The sequence below is a fragment of the Poecilia latipinna genome, unplaced genomic scaffold (genome assembly GCF_001443285.1).
Source record: "Poecilia latipinna isolate Pla-1442-1.1 unplaced genomic scaffold, P_latipinna-1.0 Scaffold15, whole genome shotgun sequence".
Classification (NCBI taxonomy): Eukaryota; Metazoa; Chordata; class Actinopteri; order Cyprinodontiformes; family Poeciliidae; genus Poecilia; species Poecilia latipinna.
The window spans coordinates 896,540-915,052 of NW_015112631.1; the positions used below are offsets into that span (position 1 = coordinate 896,540).

General features: G+C 38.0%; 1 protein-coding gene across 1 annotated transcript; it reads left to right on the forward strand.

The window, feature by feature from the left end:
• The first annotated feature begins 1,863 nt into the window (after positions 1 to 1,863).
• Positions 1,864 to 6,624, forward strand: foxa3 (forkhead box A3). The gene is made up of 2 exons (XM_015032890.1): positions 1,864 to 2,302; positions 4,409 to 6,624. Exons 1-2 carry the CDS (start codon positions 2,231 to 2,233, stop codon positions 5,687 to 5,689), a joined length of 1,353 nt encoding a protein of 450 aa, XP_014888376.1. The 5' UTR covers positions 1,864 to 2,230; the 3' UTR covers positions 5,690 to 6,624.
• The last annotated feature ends 11,889 nt before the right edge of the window (positions 6,625 to 18,513 follow it).

Sequence of the window (18,513 nt, forward strand, 5' to 3'; positions counted from 1 at the left end):
TAATGAATTATTTACTTAATATCTTGCTGAAAATCTACTTCTAGGTTAGTTTTGTGTGCTGACATTTGTGATACAGAAATCACTTGGTAAGATTTAGTGTTTTCGTAGTAAAATGTCCTATTTTTTAACATATTACACATTGTATTTTGGTTCTAATCCCAGTTCAAACCGGTCATAAAAGCAAAACGATTTTTGCCAATTGAAATTGTAAGAGTCACATTTTAAAAATGTTTAAATCAACAGATTTTTCAGATAAATCCGTTTCGTTCCTGACAAACGTCGGTACGAAAATACCTGATATAGCAAAAAGTACAAAATGTCGAATGAGTGAAGTGATCAGAATCCAATTAAATAGGCGTGGAAGTCCTTCATTTCTGCGGCTGCTGCTTCTTTGCGGTTTTCAAGCGTTTCACATGTTTGCGCTGAAATATCCCTGCAAGCATGTTTGAGATCCCCCGTCCAGATAGTCAAATATTCCAAAGATAAACAGATTTCACTACCTGGTAAATATTTGACCATATAATTAAAATATCGACAACTGATGCCAACAACAAAAGATTATTTACTCGCTGTTGGTTTGTGCGTAAAAACAATGATAACGCTCCAGGTTTCTCAGCAGATGCGCGTATTGGACGTAGACGTCTTCTTCTTCTTCTTCTTCTTCTTCTTCTTCTCCTTCTCGTCTTCCTTTTTTGTTGTGTTTTGTTCCGCACTCGCGACCAGCTGCAGCAGGGAGGCGGATATGAAGGAAATCCCGACGTAACTCGGAATACACATCAGGCCTGGGAGCAGACGGAGGCCGTGAATGTCAATGCCTCAGCCTTAATGGGGACTGAAGGAGACGGAGCTGATGCGCATGCGGGAGGCCAGCGGGATTAGAGTCTGAGGGAGAAATCTGCATAACCAGCGTCTTTATGCCTGTTGATGGCAGAAAGATTGTGGGGGGTTTTGTGGGAACATTGTTATGATCAGGTCTCATGAAACCACGGAGAACAGAGAAAACATGCGTTACAGGTGAAAATAGGAGAATATTGAGGTATTCTGGTTTTTAATCGCTTTGTTGAGTCTGCAGATCCACTTCATAACCCTGCATCCAAACAACAGAAGATATCTGAGGTAGAAAACACAACTGTACTCAGACTCAGGAGTAACACAACTCCAACATAGTTTTATTAAATTGAAAGTAGCCGTCCAAGAAATTACTCAAGTTAGAGTAAAACAGCATTTGGTAAAATATCTACTCAAGTAACTGATCAAATGGTCAATAATTTAAATATTGAAAAAAGACGTCATCAGCAGGACAAAATATAAAGCAAAGTGGAGATTTCAGTATTTTAAAGACAAAAAGGACAATAATTCATATAATTAAAAAATAATAAAATCAGGCAAAATAACATTTTTCAAATCATTTCTTTCAATAAAAAAAAAAACTTTACCAGAAACTGCAGGTGTGTCTGAGTCTGGGGAGTTTAGGGTTAAAACATGTTTTTCATTCAGTGGGAAGAAAATCCAGAAACTTACTCAAGTAAGAGAAGAAATACGTCACAGTAATATTACTTAAAGTACAGCGTAGTAAAAATACTCCTAAAAGTTTTTTGTTTGTTTTTTTTTTCAAACAAGTTACTCAAGTAAATGTAACTAGTTTGTACCCAACTCTGCAAACAGGCAACATTTTACTTTATTTATAAGTAAGTTAACTTTTAGTTTTGAGGTTTCTTCCCCTGCTGACATCTCTCCCCGCCGGGCCAATAAACAGCACGCCAGGGGGCCACATCGGCCTTTCCGCGCGGCCCTTCCTGGATCCCGACTCGGCGTTGGGATCGGGGCGGAACCTGCAGGCGCCTTTTATAAGCGCAGGAGGAGACGCGCAGTTCCTCACTGTGTTTGCGCGCTGCGCCTCCGTCCCATCCAGAGCTGCGTCCCAACTGGTTCCCCGGCGGGAAGTGAAGACAAACGGGCCAGAAGAAGAACCCAGCGTCCCTCTGTAATTAATTAACACGATTCTGAAACAATGGATGAGTGAAAAAAATCAGAAAAATCCACTGAATTCCTCAGAGGAACGTCGCTGACGCATCGAGGAAACTTTCTGCCCGGATTTTCCATTTGCTGAGGATTGTAATTTTCTTTTTTTTAATATATATATATATTTCTCCCTAAAAAAAAAAACAAAAAAACAAACATAAACTACAGTTTTAGATATTTTTCTGCTTTCTGAAGACTTGTGTTGGGGATGTTGAGCTCTGTGAAGATGGAAGCGCACGATTTATCAGAGTGGAATACCTTTTACAGCGAGGCCAGCGAGGTAAAACCCGAGTTCACTCTTACATTTTCATCACGTTACTCAGAAATTATTTTGACTTTATTGTTACTTTTTCGTTTTTATAAAACGCGGAGCAGCTCGGAGCCTTTTTAGGTTGGCAGATGGGGGAAGAGGGACACATTTCGTTTGCGCAACAGGAGTTCGACTAAAAAAGTATTTCGATTTAAGTAAAAAAATATATACTTAAGTGTAAAAAAAACTAATTTGAATGTGTTCTAAATAATGCTTTAAGTAAGTAAATTATTTCAGATTAAAGTCAAGATAAATGTCTTAAAGGGTAAAGTTTATTCTAATATCTTCCTAGAAATAACAATTAACCTACTTTTAAAAAACGTGATATTTACAGAGATGTTTTTTATTCTAATTTAAGGTGAAATGTTTAATTTGGAGCATAAATTTGCGCTTCAATGGCTCGCCTTCTTTTGTGTTTCCGATGCGGCTGAAAGGTCGCGACCGTTCAGGTGTTAATGACGCATCTTTCCCCTCTTCCTCGCTAATTTAATTATTGCTAATTCCATCAGCAGCTTCGGTTCTCACCTCAGCCCCATGATGAAATTACCAAGAAAGAAAGAGCCTGCTAATATTTAACCAATAATCAGTAAGCGGGCTGCCTTCCTTCCCGGCGTCAGATTTACGTCTCCAAAAATACCGACAACTTCCATTAAAGCAACCAGAACCACCTGTTTAAGTTACGTTTATGGTGTTTTTGTTATATTTTGAGGTGTTTTTAGTTTTTTATTTATTTGATTTGTTTTCCCATGGCGACAGAGGAGGAGGCCGTCTGAGCGGAGAGGCACCATGACGCGTCTTTTTACGCATTTTCAGGTTAACACGGCGGTGTGAAATCCAAGCACTGAGAGGCTCATTGTGCATTGATAAGAGAGACTTCAGTTTCAAATCGCTGCTTCTATCCAGTTTGCTTCTGATTAATGTGAAAATCCTGATACTTTTAGATTAATTTGTACATAAAATCAAATTTAATCAATCAATAAATCAAGTTTATTTGTATAATTTCAGCAAAAAGGCAGGACAGAGTGAATAAAGTTATAAAAACAACATATAGTTAGAAATAATACATTTTATCGACTGCCATCATCGATACACATCGAATATCTTGCTCAATATTCCAGTTGTTATTTTTTAAAATCAACTATAAACAGGTGGGTTTAAAAGAAAGTCAGTGTTTCGGTTGTTTTACAGTTTTCTGGAAGTTTGAACATTTTTACAGAAGCAAAATTTTCAGATTTGCTTCTGAAAAATGTGAAAATCTGAATAATTTTAGGTAATTTTATAGATATAACCAACAACAAGGCAGTTCAAGGGAGTGCATCAAGTCATAAAAAGCACTAAAACAAAAAGTCATAAAAACAAGAATCAGTCACCAGTTTAGAAACCAGTAACAAACGTCACATATTTCAGTTATTATGGGTTAAAAATAACTAAGCAGGTGGGTTTTAAAGGAAGTCAGTGTTTCAGCTGCTTTGCAGTTTTCTGGACATTTGAAGCAAACTTTTCACATTTGCTTCTGACAAATGTGAAAATCTTGATAATTTTAGGTAATTTTGTAAATAAAACCAGCAGTTCAAATTAAATGTACATTATAAAAACACAAAAATGAAAAGTCATAAAAGCAACAATCACCAGTTCAGTCAATTGCCATCATCAGTGTACGAATATGCCTGGAAGTTTCCCAGAAGCAACATTTTCACATTTGTCGATTGCCATCATTGATTATTTTGGTCAATATTCCAGTTCGTTTGGTTTCGGCTGTTTTGCAGTTTTCAGGAAGTTTGAACGTTTTATGGAAGCAAAATTTTCACATTTGCTTCTAATAAATGTGAAAATTTTGATAATTTTAGGTAATTTTTATAAATAAAACCAGCAGTGAGGCAGTTCAAAGGCTTTACATCATAAAACATAACAATACACAGTCCCTAATTGAGAAACAAGTGACAAATGTTACATATTGCCGATTGCCATCTTTGATTATGTAGGCCATTATTCTAGTTAGCAACCCAAACTGTCCAGATTTGTTGGTGAAAACCGGCTTTTTGACGCTAACCAGACGTCTCCCCCTCCCATATTCAGATGTATTCCTCTTCCAGCACCATGAACCCCGGGCTGGGCTCCATGAGCTCCATGAGCTACATCAACCTGAACCCAGCCACGGCCTCCCCGGCGGGCATGAACATGGCGTACCCCAGCTCCAGCCTCAGCAGCTCCTCCCTGGCCTCCATGGGAACGGGGCCCAGCCACATGTCTCTGTCCCCGGTGGCGTCCTCCCTGTCCTCCAGCAGCCTCACCCCGCTGGGCTCCACCGCCCCAGCCTCCCTGGGCTCCCTGTCCCATTACCAAAACATGAGCCAGTCCATGAGCCAGCTGGGGTATTCCTCCGCTGGCTCCCTAAGCCGGGCCGGACCCAAGGAGATCCCGCCGAAGCCGTATCGGCGCTCCCTGACCCACGCCAAGCCGCCTTACTCCTACATCTCCCTCATCACCATGGCGATCCAGCAAAGCAGCAGCAAGATGCTCACCCTGAACGAGATCTACCAATGGATCATGGACTTGTTCCCCTACTATCGCGAGAACCAGCAGCGCTGGCAGAACTCCATCCGCCACTCGCTGTCCTTCAACGACTGCTTCGTGAAGGTGGCGCGCTCGCCGGACAAGCCGGGCAAAGGTTCCTACTGGACTCTGCACCCTCAGTCCGGCAACATGTTCGAGAACGGCTGCTACCTGCGGCGCCAGAAGCGCTTCAAGATCGAGGACAAGGCGGCCAAGAAGGGAGCCAAGAACCAGGAGGGGGCGTCGGGGAAGGGAGACCGCCTGGGGGAGGATCGGAGTCCGACTGGCGGCTCGGAAGGGGCGGAGTCCGCCCACTCGGACAACTCCCACCCCAGCTCCTCCGACGACCAGCCGCACCAGAGGAACACCCTGGTCTCCCTGGACTGCCCCCCACTGTCCTCCTCTCACCTCCACAGCCCGCCGGCCTCCTCCGCCTCCTCCTCCATGTCCCTCTCCGGATCCTCCCCCACCTCCAACTCTCTCCTCCACTCCCAAACTTTGGTCGGCGGCTCCCACCTGCTGCCCAGCGCCATGCCGCCGCATATGGACCTACAAAGCGACCCGCTCAAGTCGCTGGACCCCCACTACAACTTCAACCACCCATTCTCCATCACCAACCTCATGTCCAACGAGCAGAAGATGGACCTCAAGTCCTACCAGGACCAGTTCATGGCCTACAACAGCTACGCCAGCAGCTCGCCGGTGGGAGTCAAGCAGATCTACGACAGCTCCAGCCCAGCCGCCATGGACTCCGGAGCGTACTACCAAACGCTCTGCAGCCGCTCGGTGCTCAACGCCTCCTAATAAGGACAAACACACACACACATTCACACACAGACCTTTCTGCAAACGGTGAACCAAGATGGAGGTCTCTCTTTATAAAATGGACACCAAAGCTCTTCGAGGAACCGGAAACAAACTGTTTGCTTTTCTCAAAGAAGGAGACTGTGTCGTTACACAAGAAGCGATGAAGAAGATGCAGCTAACTACTTTCATTACAGGCAGAGTTATTCCAACACCATTTGTGGCGCCCGCTCTAGAGTGCCACCCCTACACTGCAAAAACACAAAATCTTACTACTTACTACTTAGCATTTTTGTTCTAGTTTATAGTGCAAATATGCTAACTAAACTAAACTAACTTACAAGTAAATTTTAAGCAAGAAAAAGGAGCTTGATTCAGTCAACAATTTTTGTTGAAAAAGTTCTAGTTCCACTGGTAGAATATTCCACTGCATCGTTACCTAGCAACCCCAGTCAAACCCAGCCCGTTACCTAGCAACCCAGTTCCAGTTTGTTTCACTTATTACATGGGAAACATGTCTCTTTATAAGTGAAATAATCTGCTGGTGGATCTAGAGCTGTGTTGCTAGGTTACGAGTTGGGTTTAGCTGGGGTTGCTAGGTAACGGTGCAGTGGAATACTCTGCTTTTTCATAATATTAAGGAATTACTGAATTAAAACAAGCACCTCTATCTTGCCGAAAAGTTACACGTAAGTTAGTTTTGTCTTGTTTCAAATGTAATAAGACATTTGCGCTATGACTTAGAGCGAAAATACTTAGTGAGATTTCGTGTTTTTGTGTCAGATTCTGTCTCTGCAGGGCGAAAATTAAACCTGTATACAGTGTAAATAAAGGGAACATGCAGGGGGGAGAGGATGAGATTTGTGTCTATTTATGAAGGGAATAAATTTTAATATATCTTGCACTGGAAAAAGAAAACGGGTAACCCAACTTTTAAAAAATGAGTTAATTTGCTACAAGCAATCAAATTAAGTTTATCCAAGTAAATTTATTAAGTTTATTAAGTTGTCAAATGTAAATAAAGTAAGCTTATTTCGACATGAAACAAATTAACTCAGTTTTTTTTTAGCTGGAGTGCCGTTCTCTTTTTTTTTCAGTGAAGTTGCGCCGGTTACAACACAAAGCTCAATTTTCAGGTTACTGCTTCAGTAATTTCAGCGTTACAGCAATTTCTTTTTGCAAACCTTAAAGTCCTGATAGAATAAAACAAAGCAACTGTGGTAAGAAAAAGACTTTAAAAAAATGTACAAAAAGTTGTTTTCATGGCCCAAGATGTTCATGTTGTTCCGAAAACATGGCGGCGAACAGTCAGTTACCGAAAAACGGAGGGAGAGATGCACTAAGAGGAGGATTTACATACAGTACTTTGCACTCTGGAGCTCCCACAGGCCAGGTGAGCTGATAGCGTGTGTGTGTGTGCGCGCGTGTATATGTGTGTGTGTGTCTGTGTGTGTGTGTGTGTTACATCATCGCCCTCCTTGTGTCGGAACGGGGGCTGGGGGTGTCAAGTGACCCTCCGACGTCCAAAAAGTGCCTTTTCTTCAAATGCCTGCTGATCTGATAAGAGATCGATCTGCTGAAGGATTTTTCTTTTTGTTTTTTGTTTTTTTTGCAGGAGTTTCAGGTCACATGATGTTTAAGTTTCAAACAGAAATGTCTTTTATTTAAGCTATGTTGCTTTACGAACTCTGAAAGTGTGCTGATATAATATATATTTTTGTTTTTTTGTTCTGTTTTTGTTTCTGTTGTTGGTGGTTTTACATGTGATTAAAATGATTCATTTTTCTTATTAAAAAAGGCAAAAATGTGGGGAAAACATTGTGCTTTTTTTATTTTTTTTTTAAAATGAAAACGTTTTATGTGCAGGATTACGTCTTTTTTTTTTTTTTTCGTCCAGTCAATCAGTCTGGCTGCGTTTAGCAGCAGCTTGTTGAAACCAAATGACTGTGGAGTGCGACATGTCAGACTAAACACGCTCAGATCCCGCTGAGAGACTCAAAGCTCTTCGCTTCCGAGTCAGACCGAAGTTTCCCGAAAACTGACGACCTTTCCTGTTGACCCAACTAAAGGAAAACTAACACAAGAAACAACTAAAACAGAGGAAAACATGCAGCAGATGATGTTAAAACATGACAGAAATCTGGTTAAAAAAAGTTTAAATGTTGCAGTTTTGCACTTTGAAAATGGTTTTTAAGTTAATCGCTTAAAAATATCAAACTTAGCAGCAGTAATTTGAAAATTAAAATAAAAAAAACAACTACAAGCTTTTATTTATGTTAAACCAGTGCACTAAAAAAGGAAACTAATTTTACTTGTAATTAAATTAATTTTACCCAAATTTATTATTTTGTCAGTGTAATTTATTTACATTGATACGTAAATAAATTAAGTTTGACAAACTTAATTTGATTACTAACAACAAATTAAATTGGAGCTCCATTTTGTTTTTGTTTTTCAGTGTAGATAATTGACAAAAATTCAGTTTTCCCAAAATTTTAAACAAATAAAAAAAGTGTGCCATGCACACGCATACCCTGAATGCAACATTTCAAGGAAACAAGATGGAATCAAAGTTTCTATGGAAGCACTTAACTGCCAGAACTCATTTTCATTTTAACAAGGTTTTAAAATGACTTTATTTCTTATTAAAACACGATTAAATTCTGTAAGGTTGGATCTGTAAAACAGCAACACCTATTGGGATTTTTATATGTCATTTAAAAGAAACAGGAGACGACAGAGTCCGAGGACTGAAAAACACAAAATCTTACAAAGTATTTTTAGTCCAGTTTCCAATGCAAATATATTAGTACACTTGGAGGTAGGCAAAACTAATTTACAAGTAACTTTTCATTAAGAAACATGAGCTTTTTTAAAGTAAATAATCTATAAATGTTGATTAAAAAGTTCTAGTTTCACTGGCAGATTAACTTATTTTCCCATGAAATAATCAGCCAGAGGAAAGAGTATTTTCATCAATATTAAGGAATAATTGACTAAAATCAAGTTCCTACTTCTTGCTGAAAAGTTACTTGTAAGTTAATTTTGTCTTCATAACAGCGTTTAAAGACTGAAAATGAGAAACGTTTAGCTCTTCTTTCTGTCCTCCCCTCTTCTTTACTTTTTTAAATCACAGTCTGAAATTATTATTTATGATGAGGTCCCTACAGGTTTTCATGTCAAAAATGAATGTTTCTCAGAAATATCTGGATGTATATTTGCATTTTAAACATTAAATCCCCAATTTTACTATGCAATTAAATAATATCTTTCTACTAAGGCAGAGACGGACGGAAACAAATATTTTTGTATGGATGGATGAAAACAGAGAAAATGGATGGACGGATAAAAAATCTTTTTATACTCCATCTTTTATTCAATATTCATCCACAAAAATACTTTAAACTAGGCAAATTATCTCTGGAAGACACATAAACCCAAAATTTTCCAGAGTTTTCTGTCACTTAATTTTCAAACTAACAACTAAGTAGCATTAAAACATCTTAAACCTCAGTAAATACCAATCAAATCCAATTTAAAAGTTACTGTAAAGTCTCCCTGGAAGTGAAACAGAACAATATTTTGGTAAAAATGTAACTTATACCTCAGGAAATGGTGACTTGTCTTCAGTTACTATGGTGACACAGTTCGTCACCTAGCTTCCACACAGCTAGCTTACACAGCTAGCTTTAGCGCGGCTAGCTCGATAAGATAAACTAGCGTCTTACCTGTTATGTTCCTCACACACACCGGAGGTCGGCCCAGGTGTGACCGACCTGACCGACTCCGTCCTCGGGGGGAAAAAGAGATTAAACTATTTACACGGAATAACTCGGTGTGGGGTTTGAAACGGCAGCAGTTTCAACCGCCTCTCCTGTAATCTGTAACCCACGGTTGACCCACTTTCTGAACGTGAGAATCTGGCAAAACAGATACGAGCCGCCGATAAACGTCTGGATGGCCACAATAAAGATATGATTTAGCTTCTAGTTTGTGGGGAAATCCGTGTTTATCGCACTTTTCTATTACTGACTGTGTTTACATCATAAAATAAATCCACTCTATTAGACATCTACGTTATTTTTTCACCCGTTTTGTCACATTTGTTTGGATTTTTTGAAACACAAACTAGTCTACTATTGGAGAGTGGAAGGGAAAGGATTCTCTTTTTGATGTTCATTTTGTTTTTACAAAAAAGCTTTTGCATTTAGTTTTCTTCATTCATTTTCCACTAAATCAAATGAAATTGCATCCAAAAGCTAAGACAAAATTACCTGGTAAAATACAACACAGTGCAAAAACACAGAATCTTTCCAAATATTTTGTTTAGTCTATTTTACAAATATGTTAGCACACTTGAATTAAGACAAAATTAACTTACAAATGACTTCTCATCAAGATATAGAAACTTGTTTTAAGTCAATAATAACTTAATATTGATGATTATTTCTCTAATAATAATATATAATGGGGAAAATGTTTAGATAAGTGAAATAATCTGCCAGTGGAACCAGATAAAACTGTAACTCAACCTTAAATTTTCATAAACATTAAGGATAGGAAACCATACACTGTCATTACATAACCCTGTCTCCTCTGATAATATTGGCCATTTTTCTCAAATGTTTTGTTAAATTAATAAATATTTTTCAGATCTATGACTATTTTTGCTCTTTGTTGCTACAAAATTAAATGGCTGACTGAATGGCTTTGGAGGCTGCTTTGCTTTCATATTCAGAAAACCTCTGAAGAAGACACCAAACTCAACTTCCTTCTTCAAAACAAAAATCAAGTGCTGTGAAATTTTAGCAGTTGTGGGATTTCTCTTTTGTCTTTAGCTAAAGAATACGAGTCATTTCTCCCGCCAACGCTAGGCTAAGGCATTTGTTTTGGTTGTAGTTACCCAGAATGCTCTGTGCTGTAGACCAGTTCCTGCTTTTGCAGCTGTCTCCGGTCCGCTTGGCGTTCACATATGAATTCAATATGCACCAGAGTTCACTTCAACCGAACCCAGACTGAGGTTCGTAGGCGGACCAGAGATAATTTTTTTGTCTGATTGTGAATTCACACCTCCCCAAATAATAGGGGAAGTCTGTGTTTGGTAATGTTGCCAACGTAAATATACTGCTGCTCTAAAATACTGTTTGAAGAAGACATGAAGTTTTCTTACTTCCTCCAAATTTCTTTTAAATGACATCCCGTCTTGCTTCATATGATTTGGTGATCGACTCCCCCTAGTGGCCTGGAGGACTTCTGTTTTGGGGAGCCAGTTTGCAATTTGCTGTTGATTTTGCTATTTGCAACATTTTTCCTTTTGCATCTCACCATTTTTTCTGCAGTTGCAGCATTTTCTTTTTCTTTTTTTTGTGTGTGTTTTGGATTTTCGTGTCTAGTTTCTTGCACAGATTTCTTAGTACACTTGAAATAAGACATAACTGACTTTCAAGTAACTGTTCAGTAAAATATGAGAGTTTGTTTGAGAGTCAATAATACCTTAATATTGATGAAAAAGTTTTAGTTCCACTGGCAGATTATTTATTTTATAACATGGGAAAAATGAAATAATCAGTTGAAACACTATTTTTCATAAATACTGAGGAATTTAAAAGAAGCTTCTCAATCTCACTAGAAAGTTACTTTTAAGTTAGTTTTATCTTATTTCAAGAGTACTAAGATATTTTCCCTAGAATAGACAAAAAGTAGTAAGATTTATATCACTTGGTTGGATGTTCTTGGATAAATTTATCTTTATTTTCATGCAAACAAATATGATTGGAAACAAATTACAGTTTGTGAGGATTAAAACGATGCTTGTCTACTTAGTGTGTCATCATCAAGGAGGATTTGAAGCATATTGAGTCTCTATGCTCTGTTGAAGACACGTTGATGCTGCCTACAGGCTTTCCTGTGGGTGACAGATACCAGAAGTACAGCATGCAGACCTGAAGAAAAATCTCCAAGCTGCAAAACACTGAACTTCACTGCAAAACAAAGAGCAGTTTCATTCTGCAGGAGTTCCAGTTGCTGCTTTGATTAATTAATTTCAGCAAAAAAACATGAATAAAGGAGGAAAACTACGGAACAAAGAGAGAAAGGGTGGCGTGTTTTAAGGAGTGCAATGCAAATGAGGCGGTGCATCCTGGATCCTGTTAGCGGGACAAACTGTTTATACTTGTCACAGCCTGAGGAAAGAGAGAGCGAAGGGAGGGAGAGAAGGAGAGGCTTTCAGTTTAGCCCTCAGGACAAACTCTCGGTTTCTTGTGAAAAATAAATAGGTACAATGAGAAAGCGATAGGAAAGTCAGTCATCGAGTCAGGCTGGTAATTTGAAACTGATCTTACAAACACATCACACGGATGAGCTACTGGTCGCAAAGTGTTCCCTGTGAATCAGTAAATATGCACCACTTTTGGCGCAAAAGTCATGAATGTTAAATTAGTGTCAGTTAAGATGCACCTTTTCCTGGTTTTAACATTAAAACCAGGATTTCTATTTAAACAACCTGAGTCGATGCTCTGCAGACACACTTTTAGTTGTAGTTTCTACCAGTTTGAACATTTAGATGCTGAAAACCTGCCTCAAAATCAGCAAGAGCAACTATGATCAGCAACATTTAGGTTTTACCACAAATTACTCTACTACACTGTAAAGACAAAATATTACCAAGTATTTTATTGTGGTTTCTAGTGCAGCTGTCTTTGTACACTGTTAATGAGTCAAAACTAACTTGGAAGTAACTTTTTTGCAAGATATGGGGGATTCATATAAGTCAATAATTCCTTAATATTTGATGAAAATGTTCTAGTTCCACCGGCAGATTATTTCATTTATAACAGGACATTTTCCAAATGTTACAAGTGAAATAATCTGGAATTACTGACTTAAAACAAGCTACTATATTTTATTGAAAAGTTACTTATAAGTCAGTTTTGTCTTATTTAAGTGAGCTAAAATATTTGCACAAGAAACTCGACCAAAAATACTTGGTAAGAGCTCTGGCTCTTTCTCTGTGTGACTTCTCACATAATTAAAACACAGCTCATCCTAAACATGCTAATGCTAGCAGAGCTGCTGATGGGATAAAACAAAGCAAATTGTTCTTGTTATGAGCAGAAACGGGTCTGGAGGTTGGTTTGGACTCAGAGCAGCTCAGAGAGGATTCGTTCAGTCAGACTGACGGAGGCGCCGATAAGCGGCTGGACTTTGCTCCGGCAGCCGTGGGTGTTGCAAAGAGGCCCGAGATAAACTGCTGGCCTGGGAGACGAACGCAGTACAGGAGGCTGATTGCATTTAACCTGTTGCTGCTGGGTGTGTGTGTGTGTGTGTGTGTGTGTGTGTGTGGAGGGTATCGATCCAAACTGCACCATTCGCTCAACAAAAAATAAAAGGAAATAAAGGAGACTAAATCCTCCTTGATGTTAGGCAACGTGGCTCAAGTTTATGTTAAGTTTAATTCTGAGTAACATTAGCTGCGTTTCCATTACTAATTTGCTCAAAACTTTCTCAATATTCTTCTAAGGTTGAAACCCCCCCTCACAATTTTGCGATTGTTTTATTTCCATTAAATAAGAAACACAATTAAAATAACTTTTGATTACATTTGTTCACACGATGTCATTGAAAAAACATGCAGCGCCATCATGCTCCAACTACTTCCTGTTGTCGTCTTCTTTGTTGTTTCTGTCAGTAGTAACATCCTGTTGTTGATCATATGACTGTGGTGAGGTGAAAAAAGTGTTTCCATTGCAGTTTTGTGAAATAAACCAATTTCAATATGGCCAAAAACCTTTCTCACTCTACCAACACAAACTTTTTATAGAAAAACATTTGTTTTTTTATTGCCGTGTTTCCATTAAGCACATTTATTTTTGTAGTTTCCATTTGCGCAATTTTATGGTTATTGGTAACATAGCTAATGACCATATAATTGAGCAATTGAAATGTCAAAAATAATCTTTTTAACATGAAAAGTTTTTGTTTTCAAAATTACTGTGTTTCCATTAAATTAATTTATATTCCTAATTTCAAATTGCGCAATTAATGGTCAACATAGAAATACAGCTACTGGCGGAAGCCACGAAGAAGACGACAGGATATAGTTGGAGGATAATCGCGCGGCATATTTTTTAATGATGTGTGATGTTAATTACGTTTCTTATTTAATGAAAACACAGCAATTGCCAAAATTGTGTTTTCTCAAAATTCGCTAAATATGGCAAACTTTTTGCGCACATTTGTAACGGAAACGCAGCCGCTGCTTCCATTGCGACTGAACACCTGCTGGTTTTGTCAAGTCAATTCATGGAACATGAGCTTCATTTGTCCTGAAGATAAAAATTCGTGTCATCCAAGAAGATGTAACTTGTTGCCAAGAATGAACGAAGATAAGGATCTAACTGTCATGTCGCAGATTAATATGCAACACCTGCGTCTCCTCCTGTTTCAGGATGACTGGACGTGCGCGGCAGGAAACGCAGGGTGTAATATCCTGAAGATCTGTGACGGCCGCCTCCGATCCCGCTGATGGCCTCGGGTTGTATCTATGAAGCGCTTGGAGAGGGAACCGAAACGAAGGGGAAACCCCCAGTGTGCGCGGCTGTTTGTTTCATCAAATAATCCAGGAGATAGCTTCTCTTCCTGCATCTCCATCGTAAAATCACTCAATCATTCAAAAGCAAACAACCGCCTTACCTCGCCTCAGGCCAAACAAGCTCCCAGAGAGTCCTTTTGCTACACACAGTTTACTGTAAATTATCATAGTTATCAAAGAGATCATCTTTAACCGCTCCACAACAATTATAATGGCAAACATGGAGTCACAAATAAGAAAATAACATGTCTGGTTGACGGTGTTCAGTTGAATATGGACTCAATAAACGGTTTGTCCATTACGGCTGAAACGAGTAATCGGATTAATCGTGATTAATTCATTTAGAATAAAAATCAACTAATTAAGTAATGGATTTTTCTAAAATAACATATCCAGAGCACCAATTAAGCCTAAACTGTACAAAAAAATATCAAAATTTTGCATTTGAAATGACTAACTAGATTAATTGGGATTAATTCATTAAAAAAAAATTAATAGTCTAAATTAATCCAACTAATTATGATTAATTTATTTGAAAATAATTATCAACTAATTTAGTAAGTGATTAATAAAAAATGTAATTTGCTGAAAGAACAATGCACTCAGAGAACTAGTTTAGCCAAAATTATACTAAAATAACAACATTTTGCATTTGAAACGATTAATCGGATTAATTATGATTAAGCAATTGTTGATTGATTTAGTAATCGATTCATCATTAACTCAAAAAAGACAATTTGCTGGAAGAACAACTTATTCAGAGCAGTAATTAATTCAAATCTATACAAAAAATATCTACATTTTGCATTTAAGATATAAGAAAAAATTTTTTTATGTAAACATGTTTTTCCTAAAACTCATCAAATGAAAATTTTAACTTCATCTGGTTCAAATCCTGTAAAATTGCTGTAAAAAATGTTTGTAGCAGAAAGCAGATAATGTAGTCTAAACAGCAGCTACACATGCTAATACAAGTATTAGCACACTTGCTCAGGGGACAACTGATTCATAAGATATATATTTTTTTCTAGTTTTTAGGCCCTCTACCCCTTTCTGATGCCGCCCTGGGCAACTGCCCATATCAAAAACCGCCACTGTAAAAATGTTTTATTGCCTCAAGCCACATATGTCTGAAGTTTTTCAGTTTTCCAAGGTTTTATATTCAGGAATGCTAAAAGGAAGCCATTTTGTTTTAAGTTTGAAAATTCCTTCTCCACTCATTTCCTATGGAGCAGCCATTGTCCTCATCCCCTTTCTGATGCTGCCCTGGGCAACCGCCATAATAAAAACCGCCACAATTTCAGATCAGAAAACACAGAAGTCAAAGGTGTCACATTTCTCCATCGCGGCTGTAAATTAGCCGATCCACAAGTGGACTGTAACGGTACCAGGAGGGTGTGAGGAGGCATAAAAGGCCCGGAAGTGTGATGAGGCCTTCAGGAATGCTGGCCAACATCTGGGAGGCATGTGTTGGGTCGGACTGCCTGTGTGCGCTACCGGCTAGACTTTAGGACAACACCAGTTGAATTGAAGGGACAGCCTGCTGTAAATCTCAGGCCGAATCTGGACACATAGACAGAGACACACAGGGCACGTCCAAGGCTTAAAACAAGCTCCTATAACTTGCTGAAAAGCTACTTTTAAGATAGGTTGTCTTATTTCAAGTGAACTAAGACATTTGCACAAGATACTAGACCAAAATTACTTGGTAAGATTTTGTGTTTTTGCAGTATAAGTTGCAACAGCCCTATATTGCACATATTAAAAACACCTTGCTAATTTGTGGTTGGACACCCTTTTACACTTATAATGGCTGTAAACTGTAAAATTAAAATGTTGTACACTGCAAAACCAAAATTTTGTCAAGTAATTTTGGTCTAGTTTCTAGTGGGAACATCTTCGTACACTTGCATTAAGACAAAGATAATTTACAAGTAACTTTTTGGCTAGCTATAGGAGCTTGTTTTAAGTCAATAATTCCTTAATATTGATACAGATGATAGAACGTTCCACTGCGCTGTTACCTAGCAACCCCAGTTAAGCCCAGCTCGTAACCTAGCAACATAGTTCTAGATCAACTGGCAGATTATTTCACTGTGGAATTGGTGAAATAATCCACCAGTGGAACTAGAATATTTTTCTTTATACTTTATCAGTATAAAGAAATTATTGATTTTAAATAAACTCCTATTTTTTGCTGAAAAGTTACTTTTTTATTAGTTTTGTCTTACTTGAATTGTACTAAGAAATTTCCACTAGAAACTGGACAAAAAATTACTTAAGATTATGTGTTTTTGGTATGTTTACATTACTTTAGCATTAGCTTTTGCTTAACACCATGTTGGCAGCCGTTAATGTTAGCAGAACTAATACTATGATTTGGGCTTGAAGGTTAACAAAGCTAACTTTATAGTTAGTAATACGTTTCACTGTTTGTACTTGTTTTCCCTCTTTTTCTTTCTCCTTTTCTTTCAAGCACTTTGACTTTACAATTGTTATATAAAATTTGCTCTATTTTTCTGCCTGTATTGATGTCAGCATTTACTCTCACCAACCTAGCTAATGTTCAAGCAGGACCATGGATCAGACTTTGGAAACTTATGGGTTTGCTTTGATTTACAGCCAGATTGAATGAGGAAAAATAGGAAATATTTATTTTCAATTTACTCTAATGTGCAAAAAATAAACACCTTTAAACCCACCCAGGTCCACTTTAAATTACTTTTAAATGGTCAGGCAACAATTGAAAACCAGAGAATTTATGAACCATTTATCTTGGTAATACAGAACCTTTGCTACTCTGCTACTACTTTAATGATTTGCTTTCATGAAGGTTTACCTTCATAAACAATTATCCCATTAAGTGCAAATGAAAACACCTCTTTGTGGGTGGCTGCATGTCATAAATCCATGTTTGAAAAGTAGTTTGTTGGAAGAATATATTAAAGTAGCCAACTGGAGGAACAACATACCTTCACAGAAGCTATGTCCTTTTGGCATGATTGTGCAGTTGCCGTAACAACAAATTGATTATTTTATTCCAGGGGTCGGCGGTGAGTCAGGAGGCACCGACTGGAATGTGAAAGGTTTGATTCTTCAGTCTGCATGTCAGAATCCCGTCAGGAACAGATACTGACCCCACGTTGTCCACAACGTGCTCATTGGTATGTCTCTGAGTGTGTGTGTGTGTGTGTGTGTGTGTGTGTGTGTGTGTGTACGTGCGTGTGTGTGTGTACGTGCGTGTGACATACAAATACATTCAGTTTGTAAAGTCAAAGACATGCTTGCGAAGGGGTGAAATCGACAGGATTTTAATAGTTCTGCTGCTAAAGATGTTAAAAGACTTAAAATAAATTCAAAAAAAAAATTCTACATTAAAGCAAAGTATGTAGCTTTTATAAAAACATATATTTTACATATTTGTTGAAGCTGTCTCTATGTCGAGAGAGTGTGGTATGAGACCAGAAACAACCGATCAGAGTCAAGAGGCGGGTCTTAGCGCTGTCAATCAACCTGCGCTCTCTGATAGCTGGTCATGAATGCTAATGCTAGTTAGCACGACAGCTAACGACGGCTGCTAAACAGTTTTCCTGTACAGTAAGTAGTTTCTTTGTCATTAGCACACTTAGCAAGGAGTACATGAGATTGATTGACAGCGCTAAGCCCCGCCTCTTGACTCTAATTGTTTGTTTTTGGTGCTTCTTCAGATGACAATAGTGACTAAGAAGGTGGAGGAGATCGATCGTTTCAACAAATATGTTAAAAAATGTATTTTGATAAATGCTACATCCTGCAGCTTTAAGAAAATCAGTGTGAAATCAAACATTAGTTCCCACTTTCTCTTTTATTTTAATTAGAAGGACTGTGATTAATTTTATGGTCAAACAAGCATGGCGGAGTGATGCTGTGGGCTCGTTTCTCTACCAAAACAACAAAAAAGTTAAAGTTCAACTGGACAATCATTGCTAAATATTAAGATTACATTGACATAGAAATGTTTCTACAAATGCAAATTAACCTTTTTAATGACCAACTTAGTTTATCAAGGGAGCAATGATTCTTTGGCTTTTATGTTTATTGGCTTAAAAAAAATATATTTAATGCACATATGTAAATTTATTAAACAATTCCACATATGTTGACTGCAGAAATGACTTTTTCTTTTATCTAATGGTTACAAAATGTCCACCACCTTTGTTTAAAGATATTTATTTTTGTGCAAGTTATTTTAAAA